Below are 16049 nucleotides of genomic sequence, written 5' to 3'. Positions count from 1 at the left end.
TAAGTATTTTATTCTTTTTGATGCTTATGTAAATGAAATAATTTTCTTGATTTCCTCTCAGGATTTTACTGCTAATGTGTGGAAATACACTGATTTTCGTGAGATTTTTTAAATCCAGAACTCTGCTGAACTTACCACCTCTCACAGGGTCTGCGGGGATGGGGGGATGTTGGTGGATTTTTAAGGTTTTCTATATATATAATCATGTCATCTGCAGTAAGAGATAGTTTTACTTCTTTCTTTCTAATTTGGATGTCCTTTCTAACTTGCCTAACTGATCTGGCTACAACTTCAAATACATTGATTAGAAGTACCAAAAGAGGGCATCCTGATCTAAGGGGAAAGCCTTGCAGTCTTTCACCATCAAATATGATGTTAATTACAATTTTTCAAATATAGCTTTTATCATGTTGAGGAAGTTACCTTCTATTCCTAATTTATTAAAGAAAGTCTGATGAAGTTTTTCAAATGTTTTTTCCTACATCAACTGAAATGATCATGTGAGGGTTTTTTTCTTTCTATTAATACAGTGAATTACACTGATATTTAGGAAAGATTTAACCAAGGAGCTACAAGACTTATACAGTGAGACCTGGACAAAATACGGCTGAAAGAAATTTTAAAGGACTAAGCTCTGGCTTAGTCAGCAGAGCGTGGCACTCTTGATATCAGGGTCATGAGTTCTAGGCCCATGTTGGGGGTTAAGTTTACTTAATTAAAAAAAAAAAAATTAAAGGGCATAGCTAAAAGGAAAGATACCCTGCATTTTGTTGACTAGAAGATTTAATAGTATCAAGATGACAATACTACCCAAGAGATTTATAAATTCAATTCAATCCCTAACAAAATCCCAATGGCATACTGCGTAGAAATAGGAAAAAAATCCTGAATTTCATATGGTATTTTAAGGGATGCCAAATAGCCAAAACAATCTTGAAAAGGAGAAACAAAGTTGGAGGATTCGCACTTTCCAATTTCAAACTTCTACAAAGCTACAGTAATCAAAATAGTGTAGTACAGGCACAAAGAGACATACAAACCACTGGAACAAAACTGAGAATCCAGAAATAAGCCCTTACATACATGGCTGTTATGGACTGAATGTTTCTGTCCCCAAAATTTATATGTTGAAGACTGAAACCCCAATGTTATCATATTTAAAGATAGGACCTTTGGGAGTTGGGTTAGATGATCAGGGGAGGGCTCTCATGACAGAACTAGTGCCCTCCTAAAAAGAGAAACCAGGGAGCTCACTCAATCTCTGAGAATACACAAAGAAAAGATTATGAGGGCACAAAGCAAAAATGGCAGCTGCCAACAAACCAAATGAAACCTACCTTGCTAAAACCTTAGTCTTAGACTTCCCATCCTCTAGAAATAGGAGAAATAAATTTCTATGGTTTAAGCCACCCAATCTATACTATTTTGTTATAGCACACAAAGTGATTAATACAAAAGCCAAATGATTTTTGACAAGGGTGCCAACATCATTCAATGGGAAAAGAACAAACTTCAACATATAGTGCTAGAAAAACTGGATATCTACATACAAAAGAACAGAACTGAACACATACATTATACTATAAACAAAAGTTAACTTTAAATGGATTAAAGACCTACATTAAAGAGCTAAACTACAAAACTCTTAGACTTCTTCATATGGGAAAAACTACAGGATCTTATATTTGGCAAATGTTTCTTAAACTGAAAACAAAAGCACAAGCTACAAAAGGAAAACAGACAAATTAGACTTCATCAAAACTGAAAACTTTTGTGGCTCAAGGGACACTATCAAAAATGAAAAACCAGGGACGCCTGGGTGGCTCAGTTGGTTAAGCAGCTGCCTTCGGCTCAGGTCATGATCCCAGCGTCCTGGGATCAAGTCCCACATCGGGCTCCTTGCTCATCGGGGAGCCTGCTTCTCCCTCTGCCTCTGCCTGCCATTCTGTCTGCCTGTGCTTGCTCTCTCTCCCTCTCTCTCTCTCTGACAAATAAATAAAATAAAATCTTAAAAAAAAAAAATAAAAAATAATGAAAAACCACCTGAATGGGAGAAAATATTTGCAAATCACATATCTGATCAGAGTTTAATATCCAGAATATATAAAGAACTCCTATAACTCAGTAACAAAAAGACAAACAACCCAATTAAAAAAGGGCAAAGGATTTAAATACACATTTCTCCAAGGAAGATATACAAATGGCCAATAAGCACAAGAACAGATACTCACCATCAATAATGATTTAAAAATTACAAATTAAAACTGCAATGAGATACTGCTTCACACCCACTAGGACAGCTATTATCAGGAAAAAAAAAAAAAAGAACAAGCGTTGAAGATGATATGGAGAAATCAGAACCCTTGTGCATTGCTAGTACACCTCTGTGGAAAACAATCTGGGGAGTCCTCAAAAAGATAAACATAAAAATCCCATTTATCCCAGCAAATCCATTTCTAGGTATATATCCAAAAGAAGTGAAAACATAGACTCAAACAGATTATTGTACAGCACTGTTTATAGCAACATTTTTCATAATAGCCAAAAGATAAAAACAACCTGTGCCCATCAACAAATAAAAGGATAAATAAAATGTATTACCTACATACAATAAACTATTACTTAGCCATAAAAAAATGAAGTTCTGATATATTATGCTAAGTGAAATAAGTCAGACACCAAAGGTCAAATACTGTCTAATTCCACTTATGTGAAATATCTAGAATAGGCAAATTCATTGAGCTATAAAGTAAATTAAAGCATAACAGGGGCGCCTGGGTGGCTCAGTGGTTAAAGCCTCTGCCTTCAGCTCCGGTCGTGATCCCAGGGTCCTGGGATCCAGCCCCGCATCGGGCTCTCTGCTCAGCAGGGAGCCTGCCTCCTCCTCCTCTCTCTCTCTGCCTACCTCTCTGCCTACTTGTGATCTGTCAAATAAATTAAAAAAAAAAAAAAAAAAGCATAACAGAAGCTAGAGGAAACAGTTATTCCTTAATGTGGACTGACTTTCTGTCCGGGGTGAAAGACAATGGTAGGAGCACCTGGATGGTTCAGGTAGTTGAGCATCCAACTCCTGGTTTCAGTTCAGGTCTTGATTTCAGGGTCCTGAGATCGTGCCCTGAATCAGGATGAAGCTCCGCACAGAGTCAGCTTGAGATTCTCTCCCTCTCTCTCTCCTTCCACCACTCCCCACACTCACTCTCTCTAAAATAAATAAAATCTTTTAAAAAACAGAAAGAAAAAGACAGTGGTAATACTTGTACAACACTATTAAAATGTACTTAATTCCACTGAGTTACACACTTTTAATAATTAAAATGGTAAATTCTAGGGGCGCCTGGGTGGCTCAGTGAATTAAAGCCTCTGCCTTCAGCTCAGGTCATGATCCCAGGGTCCTGGGATCAAGCCCCAAATTGGGCTCTCTGCTCAAGTAGGGAGCCTGCTTCCTCCTCTCTCTCTGCCTGCCTCTCTGCCTACTTGACTTTCTGTCAAATAAATAAATAAAATCTTTTTTAAAAATAAATAAATAAAAATAAAAAAAATAAAAGAATAAAATGGTATATACTATGTCATGTGTATTTAAACACATTTAAAAAATTTAAGGTAACTTTTTTTTTAAAGATTTTATTTATTTATTTGACAGAGAGAGAGAGAGAGATCACAAGTAGGCAGAGAGGCAGACAGAAGGGGCGGGGGAAGTAGGCTCCTTGCTGAGCAGAGAGGATGATGCGGGGCTCGATCCCCGGACCCTGAGACCATGACCTGAGCTGAAGACAGAGGCTTAACCCACTGAGCCACCCAGGCACCCCTAAGGTAACTTTTAATATAATTTTTTTAAAACATTCAGGTGCTAACCTTAAAGACCTTGTTGTAGGCTGAACTGTGGCCCCCAAAGATATGTCCTCCCAGGTATCCAGAAGGTGATCTTTGCAGATGTAATTAGTGCAAGGATCTTGAAATGAGATGACCCTGGATTAGGGTAGGCCCTAATTCTCCTTAGAAAAGACAAAAACACAGAGAAGGCCATGTGAAAGCAGAGGTAAAAATTGGGAGTTAATGCTGCCACAAATCAAGGAACCTAAGGCCACCAGAAGCTGAAAGAGACACAAAGAAGGTTCTTTCCTAGAGCCTTCAGAGAGAGGATAGCCCTGCTGACACCTTGATTTTGGAGTTCTAGCCTCCAGAACTATGAGAGAATAAATTTCTGTTGTTTTCAGCCACCAAGTTTGTGGTGATTTCTTACAGCAAACCTAGTAAACTAATACAGATTTTGGTACTTGGAAATGGTATGTTGTGGTAATAAATACCTAAAAATATGGAAATAGATTTGGAACTGGATGAGTAGATGCTGGATGAATTTTAAGAAGCATGTAAGAGGCAATCTGTCAACTATCAAAAAAAAAGGGGGGGGTGGTGTGACTGGGTGGCTCAGTCGGTTAAAGCATCCCACTCTTGATCTCAGCTCAGGTCTTGATCTCAGGGTCATGAGTTCAAGCCCCAGATTGGGCTCTACACCTGGCATGGAGCCTACTTAAAAAAAATAACAAGAGGGGAGCCTGGGTGGCTCAGTGGGTTAAAGCCTCTGCCATCGGCTCGGGTCATGATCCCAGGGTCCTGGGATCGAGCCCCACAACAGGCTCTCTGCTCGGCGGGGACCCTGCTTCCCTCCTCTCTCTCTGCCTGCCTCTCTGCCTACTTGTGATTTCTGTCTGTCAAATAAATAAATAAAATCTTAAAAAAAATAATAATAACAAGAAAGCAGCGTGATAGAAAAAAAATCTAGATTGCCTTCAAGAGATGGTTGGCACAAATATAAGTATTAAAGACAATTCTGGTGGGGGCACCTGGGTGGCTCAATGGGTTGAGCCTCTGCCTTCAGCTCGGGTCATGATCCCGGAGTCCTGGGATTGAACCCCATGTCAGGCTCTCTGCTCAGTGGGGAGCATGCTTCCCCCCTCTCTCTGCCAACCTCTCTGCCTACTTGTGATCTCTCTCTGTCAAATAAATAAATAAAATCTTTAAAAAAAATTAAAGACAATTCTGGTGAAGTTTCACAAGGAAGTGAGGAACAAGAAGAGAAAGCTTATAACACCTTAACACATATATACCATGAACAAAATGTTGAGAAAAATCTGATTGTTAAAGGTGGTTCTGGTGAGATGTCAGAAGGAAAGGAAAAATATCTCAGAAGGAAATGAAGACTACGTTATTGGGAACTAAAAGGTAATCATTATAAAGTAGCAGAAAACTTGACAGAATTGTGTTCTATACTGGGTAGGAAGCAGAACTTGGAAGCAATGAACTTAGATATTTACTAAGATTTCTAAGCAAAGTGTTAAAAGCACAACCTGGTTTCTTTTTGCTGCTAAGAGTAAAAAGGAAGACCCAAGAGATAAATTGAGAAAATATTAAGCAAAAAGGAAACAACTCTTGATGATTTGGGAGGTTCTCAGCCCATCCAGATGGAAGAGGATGTGAAAATTACGAAATTCACCATTAGAAATGTGCTCTAGAGAAAAGGCCAAGGGTATAGCTAGACAACTATTTGCTGAAGATATCAGATGTATGACTCATGGGTCCAATCAGTCACCTCAATTTAAATCAGGAATAAAGACTGGGTTATCAGGATCCGCGAAGAACCCTCTTGTCTAATTGTATGGAGCCCCTTTACATAGAAGACTCGAGGTTTGTGAACACATTTTTTTTTAAAGACTTTATTTATTTATTGGACAGAGAGAAATACAGCAAGAGAGGGAACACAAGCAGAGGGAGTGGGAGAGGGAGAAGCAGGCTTCCTTCCCCCCAAGCAGGGAACCTGATGCAGGGCTCAATCCCAGGACCCTGGGATCATGACCTGAGCCAAAGGCAGATGCCCAATGACTGAGCCACCTAGGTGCCCTGGTGTGTGAACATATTATACTAACAAAAACACTACCAGCCTATACTTCAAAGAACAGATCAGACAAAAACGAAAAAAAAATCTGGAATTCTATTGGCAGGAAAGAGCTAATAAAGCTACTCATGTGTGAACATGTGCTATCCTTCAAGAAAAAGAAAGGTACACAGAAGTAGAAGTCAAAGAAGTAGGCTCAAAGCAGGGGTCTACAGTGTTTCAATAAACCCAGAGGGCAGAAGATCAAGCCAGAGAGAATTTTTCTCAGATCCTGAAACCTAAGGAAATTGGCCCAGCTGGGTTTTGAACTTAAGTGGGACCAGTGATCCCTTAATTCCATTTCCTTCCTTTTGGAATGGGAATGTCTATTCCATGCCTGACCCAGGATTGTATCAAGAAAGCAGAAAATTGGGGCACCTGAGTGGCTCAGTGGGTTGAAGCCTCTGCCTTCGGCTCAGGTCATGATCCCAGGGTCCTGGGATTGAGCCCCGAATTGGGCTCTCTGCTCGGCGGGGAGCCTGCTTCCTCCTCTCTCTGCCTACTTGTGATCTCTGTCAAATAAATAAATAAGATCTTAAAAAAAAAAAAAGAAAAGAAAAGAAAGCAAGCAAGCAACAGAAAATTTGTTTTCTGGTTTCACAGGAATACAGATGAAGAAGAATTTTATCCCAGATGGGTCATACCCAGAATCACACTCCCAGAATCACACTCGTCCTGGGATCGAGCCCCGAGTCAGGCTCTCTGCTCAGCAGGAAGCTTGCTTCCTCCTCTCTCCTGCCTGCCTCTCTGCCTACTTGTGATCTCTGTCATATAAATAAATAAAATCTTAAAAAAAAAAAAAAAAAAAGAATTCATGCTATAAGGGGTTGAGACTCTGGGGGATGTTGGGATAGAGATGAATGTATTTTGTATATGGGATGGATGTCAAGTTTGAGGGACAAGAAGGTGGACTGTAGTGGCTTGAATTGTGGCCCCTAAAAGACATATGCATCCAGAAGCTCAGAATGTGAGCAGAATAGGTCTTCACAGATGTAATTAAGGTAAAGATGTTGAGACAAGATCATCCAAGATTAGGCTGGACCCTAAATCCAATGAAGATATCCTTAAAAGAGACAGAAAAGAAAACACAGAAGGCCATGGGAAGAGGGAGGCAGACTGGAGTTATGCTTAAACAAATCAAGGAATATAAATCAACCACCGGAAGCTTCCAGAATCCTTCCAAAAGCTGGATGAAGGAAAAATTCTTCCTTAGAGCCTTCAGAGAGAAGCTGGGCCTACTGACACCTTGATATCAGACATCCAGCATCCAGAACTGAGAGAGAATAAATTTCTGCCATATTAAGCCACCAAACTGGTAGTAATCTGTTATGGATTACACATGGATAACATATGGATGTTATCTAATACAGATAGCCATTAATAAAAAATGAGACGGGTGCCTGGGTGGCTCAGTGGGTTGGGCCTCTGCCTTTGGCTCAGGTCATGATCCCAGGGTCCTGAGATCGAGCCCCACATGGGGCTCGATGCTCGGTGGAGAGCCTGCTTCCTCCTCTTTCTCTGCCTGCCTCTCTGCCTACTTGTGATCTGTGTCTGTCAAATAAGTAAATAAAATCTTTAAAAAAAAAGAGAGAGAGACAAATTTAAACATCAAAAAGAATACTGACCACAACACACTTAAATATAGCAAACATATTAAAATCTATGTCTTCATAATGATATCACCTCCCAAGCCTCACCTTTAGGTTTTGCTCTGGCATCGATTCATTTTTCTGAAAGTTGATAAATAAAGGAGAAAAAATAAGCATTTACTCTCTGCTTTTCCTTAAAAATATTATAGGGTAACCAAATAACTGATGAAGAAATTCTTTACGGAAGAATTCCAGTGAATAACATATGTTAAAAAAAAAAAATCACTCCTCCAATGAAATCAAAGACCTAGGAGAATCATCTATGACTAATAATTCATTATGTGAGATGTTAAGAAACTATAATGTTTAGGGGTGCCTGGGTGGCTCAATGGGCTAAAGCCTCTGCCTTCGGGTCAGGTCATGATCTCAGGATCCCTGGATCGAGCCCCAAATCAGGCTCTCTGCTCAGGAGGAAGCCTGCTTCCCTTCCTCTCTCTCTGCCTGCCTTTCTGCCTACTTGTGATCTCTGTCAAATATATAAATAAAATCTTTAAAAAACAAAAAACTATAATGTTTAGATCCCCCAGGCAGAATGTAAATTGACCAATTTTAGTAACACTAAAAGTGTGCCTCCTGGAATAATGCAGCAAGAATTCACCATCTACTAGCATCATCTAATAGGGTGACTATATATCCTAATTTGTCCAGACAGTCCCAGTTTATGGCTATTACCCCACTGTAAACAGCACACCCTTTTATTCTTAAAACTGATTGGAAATAAGTTATATATAACTCTATTCATGAATTTTTCTTCTTTTTTTTGTCACAAATTTTTCTTTCTTAAAGAAACTGAACCTAAATCTCATAAAGCTCTACCAATTCAAGTTCCCAATCTTGACTACAGACTAAATCACTTGGGAAATTTTTTAAAATATTAATGCCTAGGGGCGCCTGGGTGGCTCAGTGGGTTAAGCCGCTGCCTTCGGCTCAGGTCATGATCTCAGGGTCCTGGGATCGAGCCCCGCATCGGGCTCTCTGCTCAGCAGGGAGCCTGCTTCCTCCTCTCTCTCTACCTGCCTCTCTGCCTGCTTGTGATCTCTCTCTGTCAAATAAATAAATAAAATCTTTAAAAAAAAAATATTAATGCCTAAAATCCAGCCATGAATTCTAATTTCATGAATCTGAAATGTAACCTGAGAATCAGGATATTTAAAAGCTCTCCAGGTAATTCTCAAGTTTCGGCCAAAGTTGAGAACTGCTCTATATGTAACTACTAATTTGCGGGAAATATGAAGGGTAATTGAACATGTTAAAACACCACAAGAATTCAAGCAGCCAAATTCAGAATGTGGGAAATTCTCCCGAACAAATGACCTAGTTTTTTCAACAAAGAGATAGCATGGGAAAAAGCACAGGGTGTATACAGTAGGGAGGGCAATAGTTGAAGTTGAGAGAAATTTAAGAGGCAAATAAAATGGCAAATCTTATTTGGATAGTGATTTAAACAAACCAACTGTAAAAAAAAAAAAAATTTAGAGAATCAAAGAAATCTGAACAGACTGGATTAAGGAACTCAACTTTATTAGGTATGGTATTGGAGTTGTTTAGTTTTAATTCTCACTTATTAAAAATACATGCCCAAGTATGTACAGATTAAATGATGTCATGCCTGAGATTTCTTTAAAATTATTTTGACCAAGTGCTCACTTTCAGAAGCATATATACTAAAATTATTTTGACCAAAAAAAAAAAGTTGGATGAGAGAGGAATAGCAAAATGTTGAGAACTGTTCAGCTGTCAAAGCTGGGTAAGAGGAATATGCAGTTTCACTGTACCAATCTGTATTTTATATTCTATTAATATCAAATTATGAAACAGAATAAAAATGGGTTTTTAATTTTTGTTTATAAATGTACAGTATGTATTTCTATGTGTATATATCTATCACATTGAAACTTATAAGACAACAAGTTAGGAGATGTAAAGAAAGATGAACACATGATCCTTAACCTCAAAGAGTAGTGGGTAGACCATGTGGGATAGAAAAGGTTTGCTCAGGTATAACCTTTGGTGAAAAGCAGGAAGGTAGCTAACACGAGCTTCCAGGAGGCCAGAAAGATAGGAATGAAATCAAAGTAATATTATGCATATTCCCTAAGCATAAATGGGTGTGGGTGTTATTATCCTAATATTGCTAAATACTAGAGACCGTACCATAACCGCACTTTGAAAAGCCAATGCTCTATAACATTCAGCTATTTGAAAATGCATTCTTGGCTCTTTAAGGAAGAAATAGTCGTAGCTACAAGAGAGCTTCTGGGCACCCCGCTTCTGCTCCTCACTCACCACTGCTTGCTCTCTCCAAGGAACAAGTCCATCAGAAAGCTGCGCTGCATACAGGGCTTTTAAAGACACCAGGAAGACACCCGTGGAAACAGAGGCGGCAATTCACCAAATTAGAATTACTCTAACCAGCACAATGTAGAATCTTTGGAGAAGGTATCTGCGACTGCGACTTGATCAGAGGGACAAAGAAGAATCTCAAAGTAGAAGGACAACTTTGGATGCCTACCACGACTCTTAAAATCACTACAAGGAAAACTCCTTGTAGTGAAGGTTCTAAGATTTGGGATCATTTTCAGATGAGGATCCACAAGCAACTCACTGACTTGCACCGTCCTTTTGAGATTGCTAAAGCAAATTACGTTCATCACTACTAAGCCAGGAGTTGAGGCTGAAGTCACCACTGCACATGCTTACGTCAACCTTTTTAATAAACTGATTAGTTGTTCAAAAAAATTTAAAAAAGAAAATGCATTTTTTTAGAAGTCAAATGGTCAAATATTAGCAATTTTATATGGTTCAGCCTAATACTATGCTATAATGCTTTCCTTTCTCTTTCCTTTGCCAAAATAATTACATAATTAATGCACCGTAAAATAATCAGAATATTTAAAAGAAACATCGGTCTTCTTTAAAGAGTGGTCAGTTTCCTAATACAGAATTCAAAATATTCACTAAATATCCATAAAATTGCAATTTTACATTTATCTCCTTAAATGGTCTTTAGTAAATTAGAAAATCATTCTATTTTCAAAGGAAGCACAAACTTTATCTTTAAAATAAATAATAGCTTTAAAATATTTAGTGTATACTTTCTTAAAAATAAACCTCTGACTTGTGAAGATGTTTTAAGGTTATCTCAAACTAGAATGGATTTCGATGCATCCTGAGAATTTACACCTCAATTTAAGTATGATTCCACTGATTTTAACCACCAAAAATCCCAGATAATTCAGTACCTAGACTATTATTATACATATTACATGCATGTATTTTATGTTACATGTTACATACGACTGACACATTAGCTTTTATGTTATTATAATGAGTTCTAATCTACACTATCAAACAGTATAATTTTCAGTAATACCTGATACTGGTTTAGCCTATTATATTATGACCTTGAGCAAAAAAAAAAATCTCTGAACCTCAGTTTCCTCATTTATAAAATGGGACAGTAATAGTGATCACTGTTTATGGAATTAACGAAGATTGGAGGATATATTACACATAAAATAATTAAAATAATGACAAAAACTTATAATGCTTATAAATATCAAGTATTATCTTTATTTACAGAAACCTCTGCTAGTTATAAGATGGGTACCGTGAAAATAATTCAGAATCATCAATGCTAGAATGGCCTCTTCAAATGCTCTCTATACAAAACCAACGCATTCAAGTAGATGCTTTACACTGTGTACATGTGAGCTGCAAATATTTTTAATATGTACCATTGTGCTTTTTAAGTAACACATTTAGTGAAAAGAGAAAAGATTAAAAGTTCATCAAGGAATTAAGAGTGATCAACCTTTTACAATTATTTTATTATAAAATATTAAAATAACAGAAACCCAGAACAAAACTTCTCCATAATCCTATCACATGATAAAAATCAATGTTTTCATTTGTTCATGTTATTTTTTATTCCTTACCTACATGCATGTTCACTCTTTACATATTTACAATAATAATATGGATAACACTTTATAGCCTATATTTTCATGTAATATCATACCATGACTGTTTTTCCATTTTGCAAAAATTTTTCCCTACTCTCTTTCCTTCCTTATCCCCACCCCTTGAAGGTAATCAACAGTAACATGTAGCCTGACATGTAGCCTCCACAACTTTCTTCAAGCTCATCCATATACAAGTATAGACACATATGTGGGGAAGGGAAAATGGTCATTTTTTACAAAAATGGAACCATACTACTTATACATATGCTTATCTTTCTTTTAAGCATACCAAACATATATGCCTCAAATTTAATATACAGACAAGTTTGAGTGGATACAACTTACTAGACCATGTAATAACATATACATTTACCAAAGTCATCATTCTGTATGTAAACTTTGAAAAGATACAGGGATTTCACAAAAAAATATGGCCACCAGCTTTAGTTAGATCTCATGCATGCTTCATAAGTTTATTTTAATAGCCATGAGTAAAATAATTCCACTATTTGCAAGCCTAACTAATGAATTTTAAAACTTACATTAGAAAATAAAAATTCTATAATCTTAAAATTCTAAATATCTCAAAAATATCCTAACTTTAAAGAAAGACTATGTGTATATGAACTTCCTATGAACTTGGTTCTTAACACAGATGATTGATGGATATGGTGCTGACCCACCCACATAATTAGCTTCCCCAAGTTCAAAAACTGAAAGACTGGCATTCCAATATAGTCAGAATACAATCAATTCAACCTTATCTAATGAATACCTATTGTTCTAAATGCCCACAAGCATAAAAGACAGCCAGCAGTCCTACACAGAATTTAAGATTAACCCAAGTCGTAAAATACACTTACCCATCTAACCATAATCCAGAACAATCAGAAGATCCCTAAATCTGAATCCACAGGAGACAATTTTGGAGTACAAAAGATGCTATGTAAGATTTACTGAAGCAACCAAAATTACAAAGCAAATAACTCGGTACCCAAGCCCTAGAACCTCTACTCTAACAGGTGAACTTTCTTAACCAAATATCAATGTAAATCTTTTTGAGTTACTATTACATGGAAGTCATAGGTTTTGGAGATGCAAAAAAGCAGGAGAGCCAGAATATATTATCCAAGATGATCATAAATATCACAGCGTAATACATAGCATACAGTTCAACAATTGGCATATGTGCTCAACAACTTTTTGTGACTAATGATTATAAAGGTCAAAGCAGCTAAGCATCACAAATACAACACCATGTCATCATCAATGCAATTTCAGATTAAATAACCTAAACTTATCTAGGCCTATGTACTTTTTTAGTTGTATCAAAGTAGTCAAATTACTTAAAAAGATACTGTACTTTTGTACATAGTCCCCACTAATCTGTTTAGAATATATACACATATGGAATCCATGAGTTTAGCACATATCAAAGACATGAGGGGAGAAAAAAAGCATGTGTACCATGTGTACAGTTCAGGATAACCCTACTGAACATTCTAACCAAATATCAAAAACAAAATGGAGGCACACCTGTCTGGTAGAGCATGCGACTCTTGACCAAGGGTTGTAGTTCACGCCCCACACTGGGTATAGACATTACTTAAAAAAAAATTTAATGAAATAAAATAAAATAACTTAAAAAATGGATTACGGAGCCTAAAAGTTAATGAATGTAACCTTCCTCCACAATGAAACCGGTAAAATAATGGGAAAAATCTGTAGAAGGGCTATATATATATTACATGATATTAAAAATATAATGGTTTAGATTACTACCAGTGCGGCACCTTTAAAGTATATTAGAAGAGAAAGAAGTATTTAAAATCTAGATGAATTTGTTACCAACCTGCTTAGATGTTTTCCAGAACATTCCATTTTATAAGATGAATGATAATAGCATTAGTAGCAACTGGATTCAGAGATCTCCTTGAATGAACATTACACAGCTAAAGTAATTCATCCTATATATTTTAATTGGTAGACCACATGCCACGTGCCTTTCCTCAAATGAGGATTCAGTTTAAACTGACTCAGAGCTTGAAGAGTAATTTAAAATTTCAAAACACGTGCATTCTATACCCAATATTTATATTAAATGAACTATTTAATATACTATCATACAACATATCTTGTTCTAGCTATGACTAATTATTGCATGAGAAAGATTTAAACTTCTATATACCTAAGACTATCAACATTAAATTTTAATTGCTCCTATACAATGAAATGCATTATAAAATAACTGATAATGGATAAAAGGCTACATATATGAATAAATACGTTATAAAACCAATAAAATGTTAATAGTTGAATCTAGGCAGTGAGTATACGAACGGTCTCTGTAAATTTTTTCAGTTTTGCTGTGTAACTGAAAATATTTCCGAATAAACTGTTGGAAAAAAACTATTTGACATTTCTCTGGTTATTTATAATTCAAGTTTTGTTTTGTTTTAGGTAGGCATGCTAGGCATGGAGCCCAATGCGGGGCTTGAATTCAAGACCCTGGAATCAAGACCTGAGCTGAGATCAAGATCTTATGCTTAACCAACTGAGCCACCCAGGTGCCCCTATAATTTAAGGTTTTAACGGGAGACACAGAGATTGACATCGGACACAAGCATTGTAGTTGGGACAAACCTGAATTCAAATCCCAGATCAACCTCTTAAAGAGCTATCTGACCGTAAGTATAATTACTTAACCTCTCTACGCCCACATTTCTTCATCTGCAAAATGGGTTTTACATAGCTAATGCAAAGTTAAATTCCTCCTATAAAGCACAGTGCCAGGCACATAGTAAGCACTCAAAATGTTAGCTGTAATTCATTATGAGATTGCTCATTCTATACTAAATCATAAAGGCACTGTCAGTAAAAATTAAGTAGTAATTTTTTACGTGGTTGGCTTAACACTAATTTGATCATTTTGTGACCATTCCCCAAAGGAAGCCTCCTAATAGGAAACTCACTGCTCAACATGCTAAGGTTTGGGAGGGTGGGGAGGAAATATTTTTTTAAAATCTGAAAAATATTTCTCAATCGATAGTACAGTATTGTTCTCCGTCTGAAAAAAAAATCATTCAGAATTAAATAAGAAAAGTTTCAAGAAAACTTTAAAAGGCATTCAATAACTCTGATGTACAACTGGCTTCACCTCTGCAGGTTGGTTGGGTACACCCTTGTGATGACAAAACTTGTCATAACGTTCTTAATTGTTGGTAAAGAGGCTAGACTAGAACACGACATTTAGAGTTGCCAAAATCTAAATGAGGACATGCCAACGACCCCACTTCTTCACAGGTAAGAGCACCACCTCCACCTTGGTCTTGATAACGGTTATGGGGGGAGGGGAAAGGAGGTAGGAAAATGAATTCGCGATGGTGTTACTGAAGAACCCTCCAGGTAATTCCTTGAGACCTGTCCACAACTTATTCCCGCCACCACCACCACCCCCACCTGACCTCTCCCCAGTTAAACTTCCAGACTCTGATTTACTGAGGATGCACTTAAGAATATGACACCTTCCCTCCCTCGGCCCACATAAGCCACCCCCAATGCCAGAAAAAAAAATTTTTAAAAAAAGAAAAATAAAGCAAACCACCACCCCCGCCCCTCCCCCTCCTAACCAGCAGCAAATCTTTGTCCCACCTGCCGAAGGACCACTCTCCAGCGCGCTCCATACCCAAGGTTGCCTCAGTCCTGCCCGCAACCTCTCCCCAACCGGGCCTCAGCGACCCCTCCACGAGCTTGCGCCTGGCCCATTCCCGGCCCCGGGACGCGCCTCCCGCCCCGCCCCCCGCCGCCCGCCGCCCGAGTTCTGCCTCACCTCACCTACCCTCTTTCGGGGGCCGGACTCCACCTCTCTCTCCGCCATGTTGGGCCCCGCTCGGAACCGCTGCGGCTCCCGGCGCGGTGGCGGCGGAACCTCTCGGGCCCCCGGCCCCCGCCCACACTGCAGGCACGGCCGCCTCGCGGCAGCCTCCCCAGACCCAGCCGGGCCTGGCGCTGAGAGTGAGGAGGGGGCGGATGCCGCGCGCCGGGTCGGAGATGTAGAGATCCCACGGGTGCGCGCGTGGGCGGTAGGGCCTGCCCGGGAAAGGGGGGGGCCGGGACTCGGGGGGTTAATGGCCTCCAAGGGGCCCCGTGAGTAGGATTATTTTCTCTCAGAGAAATTCCTCCGCCTGCGGTTTCTTAAAGGGATCACTAAACCAGCCCCTTGCGCGCGCCCCAGATGCGCAGGCGCACCTTAAGCCCCTCCTTCCTTTCCCACCAAGCCCCCGGTCCTGAGCGTGCGCGGTGAGTGGCCAAGGGTAGGCCAAATCCTGCAAGTCTCTTTGCTGCCAGCAGCTGCTCCCACCACTCAACTATGGCCGCTTCCTTAAAGGGACCATGACGCAGTGATGAGGGAGGAATGAAAGAAATTGATGAAATGACTATCGGGAGAATTGGGTGAAATGTCACTGAGGGGTCCAGATCATCAACTTACACCTGACTGCGGCGATG

General features: G+C 38.8%; 1 protein-coding gene and 1 pseudogene across 1 annotated transcript in view; one reads left to right on the top strand and one right to left on the bottom strand.

Moving 5' to 3' along the window:
• Nucleotides 1–15598, bottom strand: part of LOC111142969 (zinc finger MYM-type containing 4) — a 148977-nt gene extending 133379 nt beyond the window's left edge. Inside the window, exon 1 of the mRNA XM_022496327.1 lies at nt 15382–15598. Within this exon, the coding sequence (XP_022352035.1) occupies nt 15382–15420 (39 nt within the window). The 5' untranslated portion in view covers nt 15421–15598. The remainder of the gene's footprint in view (nt 1–15381) is intronic.
• Nucleotides 8679–10344, top strand: LOC111143041 (annotated as a pseudogene).
• Nucleotides 15599–16049: the final 451 nt, after the last annotated feature.

Source organism: Enhydra lutris, unplaced genomic scaffold (assembly GCF_002288905.1).
Source record: "Enhydra lutris kenyoni isolate GAN:26980312 unplaced genomic scaffold, ASM228890v2 scaffoldscaffold9, whole genome shotgun sequence".
Lineage (NCBI taxonomy): Eukaryota > Metazoa > Chordata > Mammalia > Carnivora > Mustelidae > Enhydra > Enhydra lutris.
This window is presented reverse-complemented; position numbering and strand designations above follow the sequence as displayed.